The 25,293-nt window shown below is 55.5% G+C and overlaps 1 protein-coding gene across 6 annotated transcripts in view; it reads right to left on the bottom strand.

Moving 5' to 3' along the window:
- Positions 1-1,142: 1,142 nt before the first annotated feature.
- Positions 1,143-25,293, bottom strand: part of RREB1 (ras responsive element binding protein 1) — a 141,129-nt gene continuing 116,978 nt past the window's right edge. For 5 of the 6 annotated variants that reach the window (XM_081247631.1, XM_081247632.1, XM_081247629.1 and 2 more), the window contains 5 exons: positions 22,810-22,999; positions 18,859-21,751; positions 11,993-12,157; positions 5,807-6,622; positions 1,143-4,520 (listed from right to left, as the gene is read on the bottom strand). In XM_081247631.1, coding sequence (XP_081103757.1) covers positions 4,009-4,520; positions 5,807-6,622; positions 11,993-12,157; positions 18,859-21,751; positions 22,810-22,999 — 4,576 coding nt within the window. In that variant the 3' untranslated portion in view covers positions 1,143-4,008. The remainder of the gene's footprint in view (positions 4,521-5,806; positions 6,623-11,992; positions 12,158-18,858; positions 21,752-22,809; positions 23,000-25,293) is intronic. The other variant, XM_081247634.1, reaches the window with a different exon arrangement.

Here is a 25,293-nt window from a genome sequence, read left to right on the forward strand (position 1 = left end):
GGGGGCCCCGGTTGGCTCACAAGTCCAAGCACGGGAGGTGACAGGGTAGATGAACTTCATCTCCTCTTCCTAAGTAACAGGCTTATTACTCTTCTGATAAATTCCATCCTTCACCTCCTATGTGCTCTTCCAGCATCACCCAGACCCCCAGGGGTTGCAGCAACACACGCAGACATCGGTGGGCGGAGGGGCATTTCCCTGGGGTCTGCACCCTGCGTCTTCGGCACCCTGTTCCACAGGGGCCGCCCCTTTGCCCTTCACACTGACCATGCGCAGTCCCAGTTCCCTGCCAGGAACGACCCCATCCACGGGGAAGGGGAGGGGCTGTTAAGTGTGGCTCCTGTGAGCTGCTTGTTTGTTACAACCATTCCTGAGTTATTTGGTTGTTTATTAACACCGGTCAGGACCCCTCACTGGACCTCACCAAAGCCAGTCTGTCTCCTGGGGCTGGTGTGTGTATGGGGGGCCCGGAGGCCTTAAGGGCCAGAGCAATCAACTCTTGTCCTGCTGGGCCCTGGCGCTCAGAACTGTAACAGGGTCCACTCGCCGGAGGCATTTTCTGCAATCAGCTCCCCTGAACCCAGGTTCCTCCAGGGCTGCTTTGAGATCCACTCCCAGCTTAGAGGATTCGGGACTTTGTCCTCTTGCTGCTTTACGATGGCAGATCCCCCAAACACGGGTTCTGACCTGCTGTCCCCCAGCCCTGGGGTCACCATCCTTTCCAGGCCACTCCCCTGTCCAGACCAACTCAGGACTCCCCTGAGTTACAGCAGTTCTCCACCCAGGGACAACTCAACCCCGTGTAACCAGGTTGGAGGAGGAGGGAAGACAAAGTGGATCCTGGGAGCGGCTGGCCAGAAACACAGCCCCTGGCGTCAGCGGTCGTGAGCAAGGACCGAGCTGCTGCTGCCGCGGCCCCGGGAGAGACCACCCTGGGCGAGCCAAGATGAGGGCACGAGGCAGCTTTTGAGAGATGCCACCCGGGCGAAGGCTCTCATGGCTGCCCCGGGTGCCAAGCTGGCGGCGAGCAGGCCTGAGGTTCCCCCCGATGGCCACGGACACCAATGACCCGTCCCCAGCAGGCTGCGGCCTGGGGGTGGGACAAGCTGACAGGATCACAGCAAATCAGAGGACGGGCCATGTGACCGGCAACCTGCCGTTTTTAAAATATAACATTTATTGCTTAGATGGTTTGATACAGAACAGCTTTTCTTCTCATTTTGAATTTGGAAGTACTAGACAACTGAATACAGAGAGGAGCGAGAAGTACCAAAACCAAATGTGATTCTCTGTTCCTGTGGCATAAACCAGTTTTGTACATAACACGTAGCAGCAGTTTTTAAGTTCCCTTTAGAAAAATATGAATTCTACACACTTATTATTGTTTCCTGTTTAATGCATGGGCTGAAATCACTAGGATCAACTTCCTTCTGGAGGAAAGAGAGGAACAGAGGGTGGAAAGAACGGTGAAACTTCCTGAAACCGGCGTCCGGCTGTCACGTAGCTTCCCCAGGGCTGGTGGAAAAAACAGCCCTTTGGGTTTTTTGTTTTGTTTTCACAGCCGGGAGTTTCATGTAGTGATTGAATCTCAGCATCGTGTCCATAAATCAAAGAGAAAAACAAAAGAGAGAAACTTGCACCTCAAAAAACTTTTCAGAAGATCCATATATATATATTTTTTTGTAAAAGCCCTGAGAGAAGGAGAAAGAGAATCAAACAAATGTATAGAAACAAATTAGCTGGACATGCAAACTAAGCTATGATTCACCCAGAGTTTAAACAAATCACAAATTTCACAGTTTAATATTGGGGAAGGGGACAGGACATCAAACAAATGATACATCTCTCAGCCTCACTAGTAAAATGTGGCAAGACCTCATCGACTACGAGGGTGCAGACAAGGCTAAATAAAGCTTTCAGTCGACGGCAACCACTGCGGGCGGCGGCCCCGGCTGGGCTGCGGCCTGGTGCCTGCTCCGTCTCACCCCAGCGCAGAGTTAAGTCGTGGCCGCTCCCCACAACGTTCCGAGTTTTAGTGTGGAGAGCTGCGAAGAAAAACAAAACACAAGCAACCCCAAGTAATAGCAACAACAAAAATAACAACAACAATCGTCATCAGAAATCAAGGGATGAATGAACTGGTTTTAACTAAGCACACCACGCTTGGTAGGAAGTGATACAGGGTGGGGGAATCATTGGTTCTGATTCGTGCTCACGTAGAGTGAAGAAAACCTTTTGAAACTGGTTCACACATCCCTAATACAGTTAAAAGTCATATATACCTCAACCTTTTTCCTTTCACATGCAAAGAGATCACTTTTTCATCATGTCAAGAACATATATAGCTTCCTTTGAGGCCCGGTGGTTGGCTTTTGGCTACCAGGAGTTGGTGAGGAAGTGGAGAGGAAGGGGGTCCCTGCAGTGGACGCAGGTGTAAGGACAGAGGAGCCCTGGGGGCCAGAAAGGGCGAGGGTCCCGGGAGGGGTGGCACGGGAGGCCTGAGGCACTGAGGCTGGGGCGTCCCGGGCGTCTGGCGGGAGGACAGGATGCTGAGCACAGCCCAACTACAGTAGGATCTGTTTCTTTTCACTGCTGGCAGCTACAGTAAGGGGGTCTATTGCCTGCATACGATGCTCACGCAAGAAAATCCCGCCTCTGTGCACCCAGGGGTTCAGGCGATTCAGAAACTAGACACAACATGTTTATCTTCGAGCACCAACCCCAAATCACAGGAAGGTAAACATACACCTATTTTTCCTCTTCAGTCTCGCATGTGCAGTTTTATTACCAGTAGTAGTATTTCATCGCTCCGCGAAGGACAGGGCCACAGGCGGGTGAGGCCCGGGCTGGGCTTGGCAGGAAGACCGCGAGTGACAGGTCCTGCTGCCCGGCTTTCCCGGAAGCCCAGGCGTGCACCTCACCTCCTCTCCCCTCCCCGGCTGCCCCTCGGCCCCGCGGGCGGGCGGGAGGACCACACGGCCCCTGCTGGGTTCTGCAGTCACGGAAGAAAGGCTTGTCTAAGTACAGTAGAAGAGCCACTGCCCGGAGAGCCAAGGACAGCTGCGGGCAGACGCTCACGCGGGGACCTGGGGGCGGCCCAGGTCTCCCAGGACAAATATTGCCCATTTGTTTCTGCTGACTGCAGAGACCAGCAAACTGATGAACTACAAATAATAATAATAATAATAATAATATTATTAATACATATACCGAAAGGGGGGGGAAATCAGATACATGACACCTATGCATGTTTTCCATCAGTTCAGTTGCCAGGGGAACTCTTCTCTGTCTTGAAACTTGAACAGTAATGGCATATCTAACGCTGAGAGAGTGGAAACATGTACGAGGTCGAAGCTAGAATCTTTCCTGGTTTTGGCTTGAACCAAACTGGAAACCTTCATCAACCACATCCTGCAATATATTGAGGACCAAATTACAGCTCCACCGTGTAGCAAACAGAAAAAAAAAAAAAAAAAAAAGTCTAGTTGAGAAATGAGCATCTTATCCACATTTCCTCTGGGAATTTACATGAAATTCACATCACTTTCTTCCAGTTATTGGCCATGGGTATCCAAGGGCATGTTTTTTTTTTTTTCCTTCTGTTTCCAGCTCACAGAACAAACGTTACTATCACAGAATTGCAAAAACAAGTTAACACACACCAAAACAGAAGGTAACGTTAATGCTTAAAAGAAAAGGTCCTCTCCAAATAATTCATTAAAATATTTGCTTTGTTTTTTAAGAAGTCATTTTGGGAAAACACAACACCCAAGACGACACCAAAGGGCTGGTAAGTAGTTAAGGCACTCGAGTCGCACGTGCTGCATCTCCGCATGGGTCTGTAAGGCTATGGCACTGAGCGAGGCGCCCGCCTCTCTCCCCACCCCCCCTCCCCCTCCCTCCCCCACCCCGAGAGCTGAAGGGCACTGAGGAAACCTCGGGAAATACAGACTCAGGACATTTTGCTCTGCTGGCTTTCGTCTGTGTGCTGGGGGGCAGGACGGGCTGTCATTCCAGGCCCAGGAGCGAGGCGCTGTCGGCAGTGGCCAGGAGGGGGTGGGCGGGCCTCCTGCCGGGCAGCTCCAGCAGGTCCTGCACGAGGGCCGCCGGGCTCTCCCGCTCAGGGTCATCCGGGGACGCCTGCTCCTTGGGGCTGCCCGCGGCAGCGGCCCTGGGAGCACTCCTGCCGGCCTCAGCCTGGCCGGCACCCGCCGTCCGGGCCGCCGCCCTCTCCTCCCTGCGGCTGGCGTCCTTGGGGGCCAGGCTCTCCTTCCGGCTGCGGGTGACGGCCACGTGGTTGCTGGCGAGCAGGGCCGAGTCCGCCTCGCTCTCCGACACGGGGTTGGTGCCGCTGTGGGTGGACTCGCTCTCGCTGTCCTCCTCGCCTCGTTCCTCCTTGTCGCTGTCCTTCCCATGCTGCTTGGGGTGCCGGGCTTTCTGGTGGACCCGCTGGTGGCGAACCAGGCTGTGCTTCAAGGTGAAGGTTCGCTCGCAGGTCTGGCATTTGTACGGCCTCTCTCCTGGGGGATGAAGAGAGATTCACGGCTGTCAGCGAGGCCACCGGCACCCACCTCCCTGCTCCGCACGAGAGCAGGCGAAGGCCCGAGGGGGCGGGCCCGGGCCCGGCCGGGCCTCCCTCCCGTTCACAGGAAACCTAATCTGTCTGAACTGGCAAAACGGGGAGGGAGGAGAGCGGAGGCCCACACAGCCCTGTCTCCTCGTCCTTCAGCCCAGGCTTCGCACATCTGATCCAGGAACCAGAGTCCCAGAAGCGGAACCTCCGGGACAACCAGACCGGCCTGGAAGAACCCAGCAGCGGCGTCCTTCCCAGGGTCGGGCACCATCGCCAGGGACTCTGCAGGGGGGCAGCTCCCAAGTCGAAGCTGCACATATGCTGTGCTCTGACTCAGAGCAGCTGGGGCTTCCCCTCTCGCCTGCAAACACGGACCTGAGAGCACCACCTGCCAGTACCCCAAGAATCGCCCTCTGCCGGGAGCCAAGCTCCGGTGCCCTCAAGTCCCAGCACAGGGCCGTGGGTGTGGGGGGGCGGCACGTGTGAACCTTGGCCGCTGGGAGGAGAGGGAAGCTGAAACCAAGACACACAGGAGCTTTTCTGTTTGGTGGGGGAAGAATCGCTTGTATCTTCTGGCTTCATGAGGACATCCAGGCGGCCTTTCTACCAAAACAACAGGCGCTGCCTTGGGGTTTGCAGCCTCAAGCCCAGAGGCGGTGGGCTCCAGGAGGAGCAAGGACGTGCCCAGGCAGCAGCCAGGTGACCGCCCCACTCGGCCCATCAGCCCCGCTGCTGCAGAGCCAAGAACAGACAAGGTTCTCGCTGCACGGCCGACCTAGCACCTGCTGGCTGACGACGAATCCCGGGTGCCTCCCCACACAGGCCCCGGGCCGCGAGCCCCACGGAGCCCCGCCGCACCGCCTGCTCCGCCGGCCACACCCCCAGCCCCCCCCGGGCCAAACCCACATTCTTCTAGATGCTTCTACCAGACAGGGCAGCCATCATCCCCATTCTAGAGACAGGACGACGGAGGCTCAGAGGGCTAAGAGGCCGATCAAAACGCGCTGGCAAACACCACTCGGCCGTCCACTGCACCAGCCTGTGCCCTCCGAGTGCTAAGAGCTGGACAAGCCCTTACAATTCCTAGCTCACCCGGGCTCTCTCCCTGCTCGGCAAGGGCGCCCTGCTGCCCACGGCGGCTGGAGGACGGGAACCTGGCCGGCTCGCCGCCCCCTCGCCCCCGCCCCCCCCCCAGCCTCCGCCAGCAGCCCTCCCTCGGCCCCGCCCCCTCACCTGTGTGTGACCTCATGTGCCGGGTCAGGTCCTGCAGGGACCAGAACCGCTTGCTGCACACACTGCACACCTTCTTCCTCTTGTCCGCCTTGCTGGCCACGCTCCTGGGGGAGTCTGTCTTTGGCTTCTTGTCGTCCTCACTCTTCTCCGAGGGCTTCTTCTCGGCCAGGCCCTCCCCATCCCCGTCCGAGGGGCCCTCGGCCTCCTCGCTCTGCTTCTCCGCGGGGGCTTCGGACACGGCCTCCACCTGGTCGGGGGGCTCGGCGGCCGGGGGCTCGGTGGGCCTCTGCGGCAGCTCGGGGGCCGTGGGCGGTGGCGCTTCCGGCTCCCGGGGGGCCGCGCTCCTGTCCCTGGGCTCCTCGCGGCCGTGGGCCTTGCGGTGGCGGTTGAGGGTCCCGAGGAACTTGAAACTCTTGCCGCAGACATGGCAGGTGTGGCGGGCGTGCCTGTGGTCCTGCGCCGCCGGGTCCCCGCCGCTGCCCGCGCCGGCCTCGCCCTCGGCCAGCTTGAAGCCCATCAGCTTGCTGGCGAGGTTGAGGTCCAGGCTCTTGTTGCTGACCGTGTCCTCCTCGGGGCTGTCTGCGTCCTCGTCCCACTCCTCCTCTGCGCGCTCCTCCTCGGGCTCCACGTCCTCCTCGGCGCCCCTCTCCTCCCCGGCCATTGGCGTGGCTGCCGCCGGCTCCGCCTCCTCCGCCGCAGACTCGTCCGGGACTGGGCTGGGCTCGGCTGCTCTTTCCGGAGTCGGCAGCTCCCTCTCCCGGGAGGTGAGGTCCAGCACTTCGCCGCCCGCCGATGCCTCAGTGTCCGACTGGCTGTCTGCGGAGCAAGCACGGGGCAGGCTGAGACCCGGGCCACCAGAAACGCCCCTTCCGAGGGCTCGCTCGTGACCCACCCCCAGGGGGCCTGTCTCCCAACCCCCGCCAGGACTTCTCTCACCCAAATCCCCCTCACCCCTTATGTCCCTCAAGGGCCAAGACGAATCTGGGGTTAATTTTTAAAAGGCAGAAGGAGCAGCCGCACACAGGCTGGGGTCACCAGGGTAGCTGCGCCTGCAGCTCCCGGCCTCCCTTCCCTCGCCCCCCCCCCCCCCCGCACCATGCTGAGCCAGCCCCCTCCACGGGCACACACACGGATGCTCGGGGCCCCCAGGGGCAGCCAGACAGAGCGACGGCGAGAGAGGACAGCTGGCACATTCCAGAGACTCGCAGCACGAGGGAGGTTGAGGAAGCTGAGCCGTAGAAGTTATTTTCCAGTGCAAAGAGGTTGTGTACACATGCAGCCTACACAGGCCCGCCCCCCCAAACACGGTATCTGGGAGCGCCTCACAGGAAGTGGCCCAAAGCGCGTATTCTGTGTATGTGGTACATACACATGCTCCCGCCTGATGGGTGGGTTCCAGTAGAGGTCCCAGGCAACAGGAGACGCATGCACATCTGTATGCACACCTGCAGGCCCCCCTGGCAGCTGTCAGGACCCCATGTAGGGAGTGGAAACATTTCCTGTCTCTCAAGTGGTTCCTACCTGTCCAGTCTCCACAGCAAAACCAGATGTGGTCAGGCCACCAGTTTCTATCAGCCTTCTTAAGGGCTGGCCTGGTGGTAACAGTATCAACACCAAAGAGATGACGGTATTTATCAAAAGCACCATCTCCTCTCTATTCTGACTGAACACAGTCTTAGCCAGTATTATGTGCTCTGATAGTGAAGCTAAAGCTTGCTGAACCCGACTATTAACAACAGATGCAACGGCCAATGGACTACGGTGGCATCAGGCTGATAAAATTCGTGATTTCATGGCACATATGTGACATGCACCTCCCTCATCACGCCAGGTCTCCGATCACAAGCTCACACATCTAACCTGAAGTCTCACCTGATGAGAGCAGACCACCGCCACACCGACCCAGGCCCGTGGCTCTGAGTCACAGGCTCCACGACTCGCCACCAATGCAGCCCTGGGCTGGGGGCGAAGGAGCTGCACCAGCCCTGCCACGGTTACACTGCCTGGGGCTCTCGGCTCACCTACAGCAGTCTACACGGCTCTCCCACTTTCCTTCTCTTCACTGGTTTTATTCTGACTACTTTTTGGCAACCACTATTTGAGTATCTTAAAAGGTTTCAGAAGGAAACAAGTAATTGTGGGGTGAATATAAAATTTCTGAATGAAATTCTGACAATTTAAATGATTTCTGACAATTATCCAAAAGATGAAAGGTGATGACCCCTGAGACATGCACACCAACATCAAGGCCATATTCCAGGGGAAAAACCAGCTGCTCGTTTTCTTGAATCACGCAAATGGAGAGCACCTATTAAATGGCTTTTGGTATAAACTCCACAATAAAAAAAATACAGAATGCTTGGTTTCCTATTTGTTGGTTCCGTGGGTAGTTACATTAAAAGCAAAAAAAAAAAAAAAAGACAAAAAACCCCCCACAAAACGGCGAGGGGAGGGTTGATCTCTGGTTACTCCCTATTTGTCCCAGTATACTCTAGGCTGTTTCACTTAATTATTAATTTTTTTCCACCAAAGAGCATGGATTATTTAAAATTTCAACTGTAGTAGGATATATTTAAGATGATAAACTTTGGGGGGAAAATTCACAGTGAATTCTGAAATTAAACCCAAGTAAAAATACTATGATAATACACTAAGATCAGATCGTTCTGACTCCTGGGCCCTCCCTAAGTGTGGATAACGGAGAGCTCACCCTAAAGGCAATGGGAGGCCAACTCGCTTCCTCTGAGGAGTGGAGAGGGCTTGCTGCGTTCTACCCAACGTCCACTAGGGGGCGTGTTTTAGCAGGGCAGCTGGTGCCCTTCAAGTTCCCAGCAGCACCAAGGGCTCTTCTCAGCAATTCTTGGGAACAACGCACTTAGCCCCCTCTGTCTCGTGAACACCCGCCTTACAGTGCCAGGTCCTATCTTGACCTCATCCTCCGCAGCTGCTCACCCTTCTGAGTGCAGGTGGCGGAGCTGATGACTTTTGTAAGCAATGCGGCTTTAAAAATGTGTTGATTTGGGGACTTCCCTGGCGGTCCAGTGGTTAGGACTCTGCTCTTCCACTGCAGGGGGCCTGGGTTCGATCCCTGGCTGGGGAACTAAGATCCTGCAAGCTGTGAGGTGCAGCCAAAAAAAGAAAAGAAAAGAAAAGAAAAGAAAAGAAAAGGGGAGGGAGGGGGAGGGAGGGGGAGGGAGGGGGAGGGGGAGGGGGAGGGAGGGGGAGGGGGAGGGGGAGGGAGGGGGAGGGGGAGGGGGAGGGAGGGGGAGGGGGAGGGGGAGGGGGGAGAAAAATGTGGGTTCCTGTCAGCCAGTCCCCCATTTGTGATGCTCATCTAAGAAAACTGCTAAGAGGAAGCAGACAGAATCTGAAGGCACTAGTAGATAAGAAGCCCAAAGCTCCTCCGATGAAATGCGCAGTGGCGCAACAGTTAAGTATCTACTGCTTCCTAGAAATTTCGCGTCACCCAACTGAGGTGACAATGTACTGACCTCAACGCCTACCTGGCTGGGCAGGGGCACAGCCTCCACTTTGTCTAGACCAGCACTCCCCGTGGTGCAGTCCATGCCCGTATGTGGCCTTCAGGGCCAGCAAGGGGGCCACCACTGAGGGACAGTCTTCAAGTGTCCACGTTGGGGAATTAATTCCCTGGTGGTCCAGTGGTTGGGACTCGGCGGTTTGACTGCTGTGGGCCCGGGTTCAATCCCTGGTTGGGGAAGTGAGATCCCAAAAGCCATGCGGCGAGGCCAAAAAAAAAAGTCCATGTTTACACTGATTTGAAAAGTCACATGCAGGTGCCCACAGATAGGAAGGCTCCTACAGGCGTCGTCTGAGCAAGAACCAGGAGCATCCCCTGAGGGCAAAGTGGGCCAGGGCACCTCTGCCCACAAGAAAGTGAATCACAGTTTCAGCCTAGCTTTGACCTATCAATATGTCCCTTTCAGCTAAAACTGCCCCCATCGGAGCATCTTCAGCATGCCTTTGGGGGAAAATCTAGGGCGCATTTTTGTGAGACCTTATGCGATCGAAAAAGTCAGACCTACGTTGCAAAACATGTGCTGGGATTTTAAGAAAATGCAACCTAGGCATATAAACCTAGAAATCCCTCAAGAACTGCCTTGGTCATTTCCTGCCTTTGTGTTTTTACGGTCTTTCTCCAAAGCCTCACTTTTAACCTCATGGGAAGGAGCCGGAAAGAAACCTTCACTCCATCCATCATGCTCACCTGGTTTAAAAAAATTCCCCTTGAAAGCACTGAAATCCACCGCCCTGACCCTCCTTCTCCCCATCTTACCTCTCAGCCCTCTTTCTCACCATGGATTGTGACCACACTTAAACCAAACCTTTATTTTTCTCTTTGCTGGTTTCACATTACAACTCTCACTGAACTTTCTTTTTCCAGAGGCTTTGTCCCTTAAAGGAAACCTACACAACCTCCAGGCAGGGTCAGGGCAAGGAGGGCGCTGATGGGACTTGGACAAACAAAACTCATAACTGCAATTTAAAAAGTAAATCCACCCACCATGAAGATGTGGGCTGCACCGAAGCTAAGATGTAAGTTCTGTTCAGCTTTGCGCCTGCAGGAGCCCTGGTTTTGGTGTTCCTTGATCATACAGATCAAGATGCCGAACCCAAAGTATGCATCCAGCACGTGGCTGTTACACTTTAAGACTTGTCCGCCAGCGTGGGAAACCAAGGGCTCCCGGCGGCCACCTCGACTATCAGCTGCTTTCCCTCCTTTGAGACCGTGATGGGCTGTGAGGAGATGGGCTGGGTAGACGTGATGTGGCAGCTGACACTCAAACACTGAGACGGGTCATCCCAGTGAACGTGTGCTCTGCCAGCCTCGCTGCCAGTTTCCTGGGGTTGAACAGCAGACCACCCAGCAACCTCGGGCTCGAGGGCACCCAAGTCACGGCAAGATTCCGCGGGACCTGTACGTTTCTCTTCTCCAAGATCCTGGCAAGTCACGTGGACCTGGACGCTGGAGGGGGGGTGGCAAACTGGCCTATGCTTTTATACCCACAATCGAGGGCCTGGCCGTTCAAGGGCTTGTTTCACTGGGCTCTGTGGGAGGTGTGGGGCAAGAGCACAGGGCTCTGCACCAGCTCCTCTTCCTGGAGAGGCTGCCCGTTCACGGCACCCCTCTCCCCCGTAACTGGGACAAGGACAAGGGGGCCGGGGCTGGGGTTGAAGCCCGACCCTCCAGTCCACACTCACAGACAACACAGCCCCCAACCCACCCAAGTCTGAGGGGGAGAAGCCCGGACACAGTCACAACCCTAGAAAAGCACAGTTGGGGGGAATCTCCTCGGATTCAGAAAAGGGGGAAACGTCAAGCTTTCAAGATTTGCCAGCCTGAACCCATACCTGCAATAGTTATTCAGCACTGGCCAACCAGCCCTGTGTCTGAGTAACCTGCAGCAGCCGATTTTCTGTTTTATTTGTTTTGGGGGGTGAGGGACACAAAACCCCAGCAGTTGGAGATAATGGAATATATTGAATAGAGGACACGAGTAAATACAGAAGCTGTAAGGAAAAAAAAGGTGGCAGGAGACGCACGGGGCAGCTGTTAATTGCTCTATAGGGGCCGGAGGAAGGAAGCACATATCAGCACATGAGAAGAATACCCGGATTCGGGTCAAGCAGAGATGTGATTAAAGAAAGGACATGCAGAGTGCTTTTTCAAACAAGACAAAGTTTTTTTTACTGGGAAAAGAGTTATTTAAAAGAAAAACACCCCACCCAGCCCGGCCCCTCCCTGTTGAGGGTGGAGCATCACTAGTTCCTGCAACACCCTGACATCCGAGTGGGCCCATCCCTGCTCTGAAGGATGCGGCAGACGCTGGGGTTTGAGAAAACAACACCCGAGTAGTTTCACATCCCTTTTAGATGTGTTCCTATGCAGAGCTGGACTGTGCACCCTCCTGCACAGCCCAGCTCCACAGGGCAAAGGGCAGGAACAGGCATCTGGGGTGGGGGGGTGGGGAACAGATCTTCTCTAGCAGCTCAGAGAAGCAGCCTGGGGGCGCTTCCGTGGCCCCCATACCCGTCCTGCTGCTGGGATGCCAGCAGGATGCCTCAGGGTCCTGCAGAGAAGGGGAGGCCGCCAGGCGCAGCGCGGAGGCCCGGGCGCGGCTAACGGGCTCCTGCGGCGCCCTCCTCTCCATCACTTGGAGGCACTACCTGTGCTATCATGGGCTCCAACATCACTCTCTTTTGACTGGGGGATAAGCCCGTTTCTTCTCAGGGAACAGGCGGTAACTCCGTGTTTGCGCAACTGGTGGCGTTCACAGTTAGATTTGGTGGAAAAGAAGGCACCGCATTTTTGACAGGGGAAGGGTTTCTGACCTGAAGCGGGAAAAAAAATACATGTTTATCTGGCTTTCTACTGCAACAAAAAAGAAAAATCGCTTTCCATTCATTCTCCTGGGATCGCTGGCATTTGTCCAACCTCCCCCCACCACGAACCCCTTTCTTTTAAGAAAATAAACAAAATACATTTAAAAAAAAACAAAACACTGAGAACAGCAGCAACTCAAATGATCACCTTCCCTTATCCTGAGTGGGATGAAAGATTTGTCTTCAAAATACTAAAAGTTAACAATGAAACCAAGATACATATCTGAAGTAAAACAGTATTACAGTTACAAATCTTACATAATAACTACAACAACAAAGGTGAGTGAAGGGATCTGAGCACAGCAGGAGAACGCCGATGTCCATCACAGAGAGAAGATGCCTGCGACAGTCTCCAGCCTGGCAAGTACCGTGCACGTGGGGAACCGAAGGGGATGGAGGGCAACGCCCGGGCCTCCTGGAGGGATCCTGAACCCTCTGGATGTCTCTGGGGTCCGGCCCTCCCTCCTGGACTGCAAGTGCTGAGTTCTGACTTCCCGGGATGCCTCCTGTCTGACCTCTGCCCAAGGTCACTGTGGTCCTAGCTGGCAAGACAGGAGAGGTCAGCTTGGCGCACGAAGGTTCTCTGTCCCCCTTGCTCTAAGCTCTTGCTGGTGGTGCGAGTCTAATCAAAGCCGTGTGCTCCACTCAGCAGCCCGCGTGTGACGCTGAGTCACTGAGCGGCCCCTAACCCCACCAGCCCCACAAGTGGGCCAGCTGCCTGTCCCTCCACGGCCTTTATCTGCTCTGACTGGCCTCCTCTCCCCTTCTTCCATTTCGATTCCTTTTGCAGGCTCCTCAGCACCCGGTCCGGTGTCTGCATGGGCGGACGAGGGGGCGAAGCCAGGGCAGACCACAAGGACAAAGAGAAGGCAAGAGGAGGGACCAGGGGAGGGAGTGGGCGGGCACCAGGATGGAGAAGGCGTGGTTATCGGCTACTGCATCACTGGAGTCTTCTATTTTCCCCCTCCGAGTGCCACATTCTAAGGTCCCGGTTTCTGATTTTACAGGGAAAAGGTTTCGTGCACCAACAAACAGGACTCATAGAGCTGCAGCCAGCACGGCTGTCTCATAACCCCAGGGCTGCCACGATCACACACACACCTCAGGACATGACAGGCAAGTCAATCAGCGCGGTTCCCTGGAAACACTAAGGGGGGGTGGGGCTGGGCTTCAGCCTTCCATTCAGGTTTAGACGAGCATTAACGGACCCCAGAACCAGCGCAGGCACACAAGTCCAGGCACCCAGGGAATGAGCAGCGTGGGCCTGGAGCCCAGAGTTCTCAGGACAAGAAGGACTGGCACTGCCAGCCGCACAACTCTGGGGCGCCATTCGCACAGAGCACACCACGGGTGACCCCGAATCCCCACACTCCAAGTATGAGCATCAGCAGTAACCAAAGAAAGGGGACATCCACTTCCACCTGAGCCATGGTTCCAGATCACTGGCAGAGGTTTTTAAGAACACAGATGCCTAGAACCATCAAACACCACGGAATTAGAAGCCTGGGAAGGTGGAATCAGACATGCAGAAACCGGGCCCGTGCACCTCTAAGGAGCTCCACTTGGGCCCGAGAGGATGAAGTGGAGAACCCGACTGCTTCACAAAGCTTGCAGGTGTTTTGTGCTAAATTTATAAAAATGCTCACATTAAAAAAAAAAAAATCACATTTTGCGTGAAGACTAGTTGTAAAGTATTTTAATGTTTTTTTTTTGTGCACCCTTCTCGCTTTTCACTACAAGTTGAACATAATGTTTAATAATTATTCAGGCTGTGTTAAGTAAGAAGAAACTACTTTTCCTTTAACATTTTATTGTCAAAAGGCAACATCACAGCTTCCCTGAGTCAGGCCAGTTTGAAAAACAAGAGAACCAGGCTCGAGAAGAAAACAAGTCAGAAGCTGTGACTATGACCTGTGATCTGGTTCTTGATTTCAAATAAAGCAGTTAGTTTCTTGCTTGTTCCCCTTACATGATTTACTCTGTAATTTTCACACTGGTAAATGCTTCACTTTTACAGCTGGTTTGAATAGCCAGGCTGATGTCCCATGATGATGAGGAGTCATGCTAAGGTTAAATGTAGAAAACGATTCAATGACCTGAAAGTAATGTATCCAGTTAGGAAGATCCCCGAAGCGACAACTAACAGCAGTCTTTAAAAGTTCCCATTTCACTGCATCAGTCGCACATTTTACATAGCAGTGTGCCCTCCAGACCGCATGGACAGGGGAAAACAAGAGCGCTTTGACTATTTTATGATCATACAGGTTTCAGAAAAACCTTGCTGGCTCGTAATCTATGTGGAAAGTATCCAGTGATTTTATTCATCTGGTCGCAGCCACAGAAGACTGTCCCGCAGCGGTGTTTCTAAGCGCACCTGTGAGCACGAGGAACCACCCCTGCACCGAAGGCCCATGATGTCCCTCCACCACACCCCGCGGTGCCAGCCCGCAGCGTTCACTCCCCCAGGACAGTCAAGAAACGAAGAAAGAAACTCTTCAGGAGACGCCGCCGTCTGCAGGCACCGGGCAGGAAGGAATAAGGGCCGAACGACCAGAGCAAGTCTAACGGCCGCACACCCTCAGACGCCTCTCAGTACCCACCCCGCCCCCGCCCGGGGCACAGGCCTCCCTCTGTCTGTCTGTCTGTCTGTCTTTCAGGATTTGGCAGACGCAGGGCCGGCCAGGTAAACGCCTTCAGAGCTGCCCCTTAAGAAAGCTGGAAGCAGCCAAACACGGCTGGTGTCAGAAACGCTTCCACACTGAGGTGCGTACATCTCACGGGTCTCAGCTCCGCCGCTGGTTGCCTGTGAACAGTGGGTGGGAGAGGTGGGTGGGGAGGGCCCCAGGCTGGCAAAAAAGGGCAGCAAAGCCAACCATGAGAGAGTGAGCAAGGCAGGGGGCCAGGGATGTCAGAGCGGGAGGGCACCTCAGCATCACAGGTGCCGACCCGTCCATTCCACGAGGAGGAAGATGAGGAAGGGGCTGAAATGGACCGTTTTCTGTCACTCTCGCCTCTACCTGTGGCCTCAAAAAACACACGGGACGCTCACGAGGGGGAAAGGCAGGAAGAGTGAGCCATCCTCTCCTAAACAGGCAGCACTCTTCAGGCTGAGAAGGGGAGGAGCCAGGACGGTCCTCCTCAACGGGATGCCGGGGGCTAGCAGAGGAGGGGACGGAGGAAACTCAGCTGTGTGTGGAGATCACGCCAGGATCTCATGCAGTACGCCAGCAGACGCCAGCTTCCTCCTAAGACGCGATTCCTAGAACCTGAGCCACGCAGAGAAAGGGCTGAAACCACGTGCCCCTTGCCTGAGCAACAGTGAACCCCCGGCTGGACACTTAACACCTGGGCTACTTAATGCTGCCCATTTAGGGGGCGGGGTGCACTGGAAACATGTCTGTGAGACGATGTATAGATGCTAGAATTCTTTGCATTCGCTGAGAGGTTGGGAAGGCCAACTCTCAAGATGCACAGTTTGCTTCAATCCAGTTTAAAACTGGACACCACACAAAAGCTTCTGTCTGGAATGCAGCTAGTGTTTAACACTACCACCCCGGCCCCCCTAGCCTCTTCCCTGTGTAACGAGGTTTTACAGGGTCATTTCAGAGTCCATGTTTAGTTTCTGTTACATGTGAGCCTCAGTCTAATTTCAGCATTACGGAGGGAGCACCTCATAGGAAGCCAAGAGCCGGGCACTTGGAGATCCCACAGCAGAGCCATCTACCAGGAAAAGCTCAGTATGCAGGAAGGGTGGGCAGGTCACATGATTTCTCAGGCTCCGTCCAGCTCCAGCACTGTACCAGACGTAGCCGAGGGCGTTATAAAATTACTAAATGGAGCTAATGCTGAGATTGTGCTGGAAGCTGAGGCTATGAAAGAGCAAAGGAAGTTAACTGAGCCCCACGGGCGCCAGCGTTCGACCAGGTCTAAGCGTGTGGTTAGCACCGTCCCACGGTCACAAAGTCTCTGGTCAACAGCTCGTGGTCCACAGCCGTGTTCCACCTTGTCTCAAAACACTTCCCAATCTTCTGCGTTGGCACGTGTCAGGATACGGGGGGCAGAAGAGGCCCGCCCCCTCCATCCTCAGACGGAACCTTGACCCTGGCTCCCACCCCCAGCGCTACTGCGCGTCCCCCGAATGCCCGCAGGCAAATTACTCAAGCCCGCCTAAACCTCAACTGCGTCGTGGCAAGATGGGGACGACGTGGCCCTCGTGGCCCGGTGACCAATACTAGCTCTGGAAGGGTTCTCTACCCGCCCGAATGCGCCCCTCAAGAGAAAAAGCCTGCGACCCCCCGGCAAGGACACAGGATGTGAGGGACGGGGCGGCAGCAGACGCGGCCGTCAGGGGACAGTGACTGTGGGGGGAGAAGCGGCAGAACATGTTCACACCTACACCTGCCCCCCGCCCCCCGCCCCGTCTCAGACTAACTCCCATCTCCTGTGCTCCGTTCCGAGGCCACCAAACTTTAAACCAACGAGGACGCTTCGGCGTTCAAAAGGAGCTTCTATCAGGCACCTGCAAAGACGCGGCACGGCCCTTGAGAGGAAGTACGGGTGGCTCAGTCCTCTCAGAGACTGCTGGCTGCAGGGAAGAGAACAGAGCGCGGAGAACCAGTGGTACCCGCCAAGCACAGGGCTCCCGGCTGGAGCAGCGGTGGGGAGGCGGTGCCGGCATCACACCCAGACCATCTGCTTGCTCAAAAGCAGTAACGGGAACACTCACTTCTCCAGAGACTGTGCAGGAGACAGACACGTGCCACCCAAAAAGGGCGGCAAGAGGGACTGCTGTGCGGGGCACCTTCTCTCTAAGAAGCATCTTCTTTCTGAACTGCTTTCTTCCTTAGAACTGTTCCCTTACTTTGTCAGGCTTAAATGATTTCAAACGGAGAGAAAATGACAGCCTGAAAATGCAGCACAGACTCTACGATTCTGGTTCTCTAGGTTCTCTGGCTCTCTAGGAATTCTGGTTCCTGTTAAATGAGTCCTCCGTGGACGGACACTCCTAACTGATGCCTGGGTTTGAGGCCCCACCACGCCAGAAAGAGATGCCGTGCCCACGTGGCAGCCAGCCTCAGACAGACCCTGCAGTGCACCACCCCTCCCCTCCCCTGCCCTGCCCGTCTCCTCTGCACTCGCGTTGCCCAGGACAGCTCTGCCATCCCCTCCCGATGTCCCAACTTTTTAGGAGAAACAGCCTTCCACGGAGGATCCACCCTGCGTGAAGCCTTTCCACCTGGATACAGAGCGTGGCTCCCACCCAGCCCCCGCCACCTTCCCCTCTCCACACCGTCATGAGCCTCTGCGCTACCTGGGGTTGCCAGTTAGCAACTAAAAATACAGGACGGGGCTTCCCTGGTGGTGCAGTGGTTGGGAGTCTGCCTGCCGATGCAGGAGACGCGGGTTTGTGCCCTGGTCCAGGAAGATCCCACATGCCGCGGAGCGGCTGGGCCCGTGAGCCATGGCCACTGAGCCTGCGCATCTGGAGCCTGTGCTCCGCAACGGGAGAGGCCACAACAGTGAGAGGCCCGCGTACCGCAATAAATAAATAAGTAAATAAATAAAAATACAGGACACCCAGTTAAATCTGAATTTCAGATACACAACAAATAAGTTTTTAGTATATCCCAAACAGTGCACGGAAGATATTCATACTAAAAATTATTTGTTGCTTATTTGAAATTCAAAATTTAACTGGCATCCTGTATTTTATCGGGCAAGCCTGTACCATACAATTCTTTATTCTGTTTTAGGTCCTATCAATTAACATTTGGGTGGTGATCTCCAAAAGGTTAAGGATCTCACCCAATCTGTCCTTAGTTCAAAGATGTAAATTTTGAATATGCAGCTTGAATATTCAGTAACTCATAATTAAGATGACCTTAAGTTGTAGGGTCAACTGACTACTAAGTCCCTGGTATATAAAATTATTTAAAGTGTATTTCTTATCTCAAACTTCTCTTTAAAAGTCAATGCACGAAAACATTTGAAAAATACTTTGGGGATATCTTTTTGGCAACTTAAGTCTGTTACTTAGAATAATTATATTTGCGTGTTTCTCTCTGCAACAGCCAACGACTTTAGTATAGATACAAAATTCTTTAAATTCTAAAGCTGCTCTGTCACTGACGCTCACGATGGACAGGGGAAGAGGTAATCGCCTTAGTGAACTGGAAGGTAACTGCAGAATTTGCACTATTTCCCTTTATGAATACACAGCAGTCAAAAGAACTTCACAGAATGTCTGCAATTTTAAAAGCTGCCCTGAATGCAAATTCTTCTGCCAAAGTCCCGGTTCCCCTAGCTGCCTCCTGTGCATAACCAAGTAGATGATAATGCCTCAACCAAGCAGATAATGCCTCGACCACGTGAGGGATGCGATGGCCCAAGACCATCTCACCTAAAAACACCCTGCCTGACCCTTCCCTTCACCAGCAGCCCTCGGAGGCCCAGCCAACGGAAACAGGCCATTCTGGTTATATGAGCACACAGGGAAAACCTCTTGGCCCCAGCAGGCAAGCCCCTGCTTCTGAGACGGAGGAGGAAGAGAAGCTAGGAATGGGGAGGCGGGAAGAGGGCCCCTCCTTCGACCCCGCCCGTGGCTGCCCCTCAGCCCGGCGGCTGGGCCACAGCCTGCCCGGCCCTCTTACCCGTGTGCGTGAGCATGTGCCTCTGCAGGGAGCTGGCCCAGGGGAAGACCCGGGGGCAGTGGGGGCAGTTGATCTTCTGCAGGCAGCTGGCATAGGAGTTGCGCTTTGCCCTCGGCAGCTTGTCCTCCGGGGGGCTGCCCTGCTCCTCATCGCTGGGCCCGCTGTGGTCTGCGGCCACCTCGTCCTGAGCGTCGTCCTCTGCGCTCTGCAGGAACGGACTGAACTTGTTGGTGTCCGTCGTAGCCAGCATCTTCTCGATGCTGGCGAACTCCCCGCTGGAGTCCAGGTCCACTCCGCCGCTGGCGCGCGGCCGGCTCCTCGTCCCCCTTTTCCGGCCCCTCTTCTTTGACACGCCAGCTGGTCCCTGCTCAGGGGGCGAGGCTGCCTCTGGGCTGGGGGCAGCAGGGGGGGAGTCACTGGATCTCTTCCTGCTGGCGACATCGGTGGTGGCTTTGGAGACGGCGCCCCCTACAACGTCTGCAGCTGCAGCGTTACTGCCAGTGCTCGTGGGCCCCGGGTCAGCCACCTTGGTTTTCAGCAAGGTGGGGGCCGAGGACACGGATGAAATGATCTGGGCGATGGAGGCCAGCGGGGGCAGCTCTTCTGTCACGGGGGGCTTTGGCAAAAGCAGGGGGGGCTTGGGGCGCAGCGGCCGCAGCAAGGCTGGGCTGCTTATGAGGGTGGAGTTGCCCAAGAGTGGGGAGCTGTTGACCAGGGCTGAGGAATAGATGGGCACAGCGAGTTGAACGGAGCCCTGCAGGGGTGGAGCCGGGGCTTCCGGAGTGCTGGCGGCAGAGGCCGCCGCTACGGGGGCCACGGGCTTTTCCAGGACCCCGCTGGGGCCCAGGGTCACCGGCAGGCTGGGGCAGGCTGGTGGACAGGGAGAGGCCTGCTCGTTGCTCGCGGGTTCCTGCTCAGGCTTCTTGGCTTCCCCGGGAGCGGCCGCGTCCTCGTCTCCTCTCCTGAAGCTCTTGGGGATGGACAGGTCGATGGGCTCCATGGAGCAGTCGTACGGGACCGAGGCGGAAGGGTTCAGGAAGGAGGCCGAGTTCTCCTGCTTCACTTGGACCAGGGCCAGGCCCTTCTGGGAGAAGTCCAGGGGCTCGTTGAAGTCCCCCGCGAAGTTGCTGGCGGGCTCCACTTTGACCGCGACGTGCGGGGGCAGCGGCTGGGCGGGGGCCCCGTGACGGAAGCCGTTCTGGGGCTCCAGGAAGGCGGCCAGGGGCTTGCGCTCGCCCAGGGCGGCGCCGCCCTCCTCCACCCTGCCCGGGGCCTCGGTGGGCGCGTCGGCGGGGCCCAGGCCGTCGGCCGCCAGGACGTAGCTCTCGATGTCGCGCTCGGGCACGTGCAGGTGCTGCTTGAGGACGTGGTGGATGCAGTTGCGCTTGGCCGAGAAGGCGGCGCTGCACTCCTTGCACTCGAAGGGCTTGCGGGCCTTGGGGCAGCCGCCCAGGCCGCGGCCGCAGTGCGTGCGCATGTGGATGCGGAGGGCGCGGTAGTGCTTGAGGTCCTCGCCGCACAGCCGGCACACCGTGTCTGGGGAGCAGAAGGCGTCCACCATCTCGGCCGCGCTGCTGGTCACGTACTCGATGTTCTTCTCGATGTCCTTGCGTGTGGCCTTGAGGTGCTTCTTGCGCAGGTGCCGCTCGCAGTTGGCCTTGACCGTGAAGGGGTAATGGCAGATCTTGCAGATGTAGGGCCGCTCGCCGCTATGCGTGCGCAGGTGGCGGATGAGCGCGGCCTTGTCGGCGGCGATGTAGTCGCAGATGTTGCACTGATAGGGTGAGATGCCCAGGTGCGAGCGCACGTGCGCGCGCAGCACCCCCGAGAAGGCGAACACCTGGTTGCAGAAGCGGCAGGGGTACAGCACCTTGCGCATGGCCGGCGTCTTCTTGCCGCCGGGGGCCGTCATGATGGCCTTGAGGTCCCCCTCCGTGATCTCCTGCTTGACCTTGGCCTCCACGCTCAGGGGCAGGAGGGCCTCGAGGATGCTGTCCTGCTCCAGCCGCGTCTTCATCTCGGCCTGGCCCGGCAGCTCGAGGCGCGGCTGCTGCAGGAAGAGCTGTGCGGCTGTGTTTGGCTGCGCCCCCGACTGGGACTGCGGCAGGTGGGCGTCGGAGGCCGCCTCCACGGAGCCCCTGAGGAGCTTCAGCGGCGGCGGGGGCAGGCTGGGGCTGATGCAGCCCGGGGAGGCCTGCTGCGCGTTGACGAGGGGTGGAGGCGTGGAGGTGGCCACCACCGTCCGCGGTGTGACGAGGGGCTTTGGCTTCAAAGGGGGCATGTGTTTGAAAATGGCCTGTAGAGGGGCAGCGGGGGCCTTGGACAGAGGCGGAAGACTGATCTGAGGGGGGGCCGAGGCTGCCATCTTCAGGATCTGCTGGATGTCCGCCAGCTCGATGGCCGACTCCCCAGAGATGGGCTTGACCACAATACTGCTGTCAGGCTGGATGATGAAGCCCTTCTGGAAGGGCTGCAGGGACAAATGCTTCATGCTCTCCTTGGTGGCCGGGAGGACGGTAAGAGACCCGCCCAGGGAAGCAGCTTCGAAAGGAGACAGACTCAGCAAGTTGGTGCAGCCAGGGTCCTGAGGTAGCTGACACTTGAGTGCCTGGAGCTGTATTGCTTGGTTGTCATCCGGCAGTGGCTCCTCGGCCAGTGCAGGCCTGGCGTCTTCGATGTGCTGCAGGCCCAGCATGGCCAGGAAGACCTTCTGGTCGGGGGCGTCGCCAGGCAGGGCCCTGGCCTGCAGCTGTTCCCGTCCCTGGTCGGCAGTTACATGGGTCTGCTTGTGCAGGGTGAGCGAGGAGAGCATGGGGAAGGCCTTGTCACACGTGTCGCAGACGAAGCGGTGCTGCTCACTGATGCACCTGCGCAGGTTTGTTTCACACCAGGCCTGCATGGAAGCCGGGCGGGCGAAAGCAGGGGAACAGAGAGGAGCATTTAGAAATGATCACCAAGCGGCACAGCTGCCCCGGCACCCGGCCCTTCTCCACGGCACATAGGGTGCCCACCTTCCCCTGCTCGCCAACTCCCGGGCTGAGTAAGGAAACCAGCTAAGCATCTTACGAATTCTATCTGCTCGATGAATGACGCCAATCCCCAGGATGTCTCGGCAGAGCAGCCCTGAAGTACGGTTAAGTAATAACGCCACAGAGGTAGCATTAATCCTCTCTTTAAAAATGGGGGCCTTGCAAGCCTAACTGATGGCAACTACCACCATCAGTGAAGAACTGGCTTCCGCTGTGACTGCAGGGGAGGAGGCTGCCTGGGAAGGGGCACCATGGGGGAGGGGGCTACATGAGCGTACACACGTGGGTGCGTACACACATGGACATGTGCATATGCATGTGCACACATGGACGTGTGCACATGGTCATGTACACGTGGAATAAGTCACTGAGCCTGGGGCTTCTGTGATGGAAGAATTTCACTGTTGATATCTTCTACCTCAATTTTTTTTAAATTTGGAAAAACAATGGGTTCCAAAGTAGTTTTAGCAGGTGTTTTATAAGCAGAGCACAAATACAGCTCAGGCTAACACTGACCCAAAATATTTGAATAGAAGCTACAACACTAGAAATACTTAGCTGTGATGTCGATATTAAAGAAATATTTTAAAAATACAAATTCAATTCACCTAGGGCTGTGTGGGGTAGTGAACAATTCACAACTTTAAACCCAAATGCCCCCAAATGGGCAAAGTACCGATGAGCTACACTCATACGCCAGTTCACATGAAATTCAGCACACAAAATAAAAGGCCGCCAACCCTCGTCAACTCAACAACTCAATGAAATGGGAAGGGCCAAGCTGAATGTCAAGAGAAAGGTACTATTAAACAGAAAAAAACCAAGTGACAGCATTTTAAGGAAAGGAAGCCTCAGGTGAGGAAATTCAGTCCAGCTGTGTGGACCATGGAGGTGGCTGCCAGTCATGGGCCAGTCGGAATACCTGAGAAATGCGAGGAAACTTCCTACAGGAGAAGTCGGTGAAGCCTAAGTCGTGGAAGCCGGCAGGGATGGAGGGGTTGTTCTGGATGAAGGGCCTTCCCACTGCGTCCCTGGGAAGCTGCTTGTGGACCAGTGCGTTGTGGCGCAGCAGTCCTCGGTGTGTGCGGAAGGTGACGCAGCAAATGTCACATCTGCGGGAAGAAGACACAGGACGTAAGGAGGCGGCCATGCCGGGGCGTCCACCTGTCCGTTAGCCGTATTGTGTTTTCTGTTGCTTCATTTCAATGGAGCAAAGTAAAAAGTATGTGACATCAAGAAGCCAGCCACCTCATGGTGAGCAAGAAAAGACTCTCCCTAAAAAAAAAATTTATGTCCTACCAGCCTCTGGATACCCAGTCTTTGCAGGCGGCACAAGTGTGAACAGAGCAGAGAGGTGGGAACCTGAGGCTACTTGCTCTTACCTGCGTTCCACGATGTGGAGGGAACACTTCCCTCCCCCAGCTCCATGGATTCTGATTATCAAAACGTTTAGAAGCCAAAAAGCACAGATTTCCACAGCAGCTGGAGCAGTCACGTCAGCATCCCTGATATGTGACTGGGATAAAATGATAATCAAATCCTCCAACTGAATTGGTAGCTCGTGACAGCGATTATGTATTCAATTCTGCTATTACTACCATCTATCTAAGAAATAACCAGAGCTCCCGAATGCTGAGCCCACGCTAAGTGCGAGGGCACCCCACAGGGGTAGCGCACGACCCGGCAGGTGGGTGGGCATTCTCGTCTTCATCTTCCAGAGGAAAATACCGAGGCTCGAAAATGTTCAGCAACGTGTGGAGGTCACACAGCCAGGAAGAAGCAAAGACAAAATGTGAGCTCTGTTCATACTCCCACCCTCACCTACCATGAAGCCATCTCCCTATCCTAGAAAGACTCTTACAAATGCGGTCCACGGAAAGATGAAAGACTATCACGCCTCACTTCAGAGATGACTGCATACACCTGACCCGTCCTGGGCCACATGGACGTGTAACAAACACCACTTTCTAACAGTGGCTCCGTTTTCTCCATGTTTCACACCAGTGCCGCCTTCTAGGTCTTCACTGAGAGCCATCTTAAAAACCAACCATCAGGGGCTTCCCTGGTGGTACAGTGGTTGAGAGTCCGCCTGCCGATGCAGGGGACACGGGTTTGTGCCCCGGTCCGGGAAGATCCCACATGCCGCGGAGCGGCTGGGCCCGTGAGCCATGGCCGCTGGGCCTGCGCGTCCGGAGCCTGTGCTCCTCAACGGGAGAGGCCACAACAGTGAGAGGCCTACGTACCGCAAAAAAACAAAACAAAACAAAAAAACCAACAATCATTAGGACATCACCCACATCCTTTAGACCTGCACTGAATACAGCGGCCATGAAAGCCCTATTTAAATGAATTAAAATGTCCTTAGTCACAGGAGCCCCGTCTCACGGGCTCAGCCGCGTCAGGCAGTGCAGGCCTGGCGCATTCTCAGGATCGCAGGAAATCCCACTGGACAGCGCCTCTTTCCAACTACTTTACACATACAAACACATCTGCCCCTCACAAAAGCTCTACGGCAGGTTTATCCCTGTCTCACAGAGAAGGAATCTGGGGCACAGAGGGGTACAGCAACCTGACTGAGCTTACACTGCACACACCTTAATGGAAACTTTTTTTGCTTTGAAATTCTTCTCTAGAAATCAAAGAGATAACGGCATCACCCATGAAGCAGCTGGGCTTCACGTGTAGCGCTGAAAGACCAGTGCCAAGTATGTGCAGCCCCGCTCCCTGTGCCGGGCCGTGGCTGGCATAGCGGCGTGCTCCTGTGTCCCCACCTCCTCGACACCCCGCCTCCCCCTGCTGACGCGCCCGCATCTCGCCGCCACCGAGATTCCTGTCATCATTCAATTAAATTTAGCATGCTGGGTTCCCACAAGCCACTCAAAACACAAACCCCTTTTGAGGGACTTCTGGTTAAGCTCACAGACTGTGATAAAGGCTCTGGGCAGGGATGGCCGCAGAGAACCCAGACGCCTATAGGTTTGGAAAGTTCTCACGCCGTGGGCCTGCACAGCGCACCTTCCGTCTCTCCCCGGCCCTGCTTCCCGCAATCCCTTGCACTGTTCAGATTTTCTCTCCCTGCACCTCTTCCTCTTCCCCTCTGTCCTGTCTGGGCCACAAGCAGGTGAAGTTCGGGGAACTGTCTGGAAGCTGGTCTGTGCCTTCCCTGAAAGGTGAGGCTGAGAGGAGGTTAAGAAAGAAAGGACAAGTGCAAAGGCAGCAGGGAGCTGCCACCCAGTGGGCCCTCAGGCATTTCCCACCTGACGTCCATGATGACTCACTCTTCTCGAGTTAACAACTAGCACTGACGACATATATTTTGTGCAGAATATTTGCAAAGTGTTTATAATTAATTTTTACCAGCATTGGGACATTGCAACAAATACTTAAGCTCAATTCATCCTAGCAA

This window comes from Mesoplodon bidens, assembly GCF_964165515.1.
Source record: "Mesoplodon bidens genome assembly, chromosome: 10".
NCBI lineage: Eukaryota > Metazoa > Chordata > Mammalia > Artiodactyla > Ziphiidae > Mesoplodon > Mesoplodon bidens.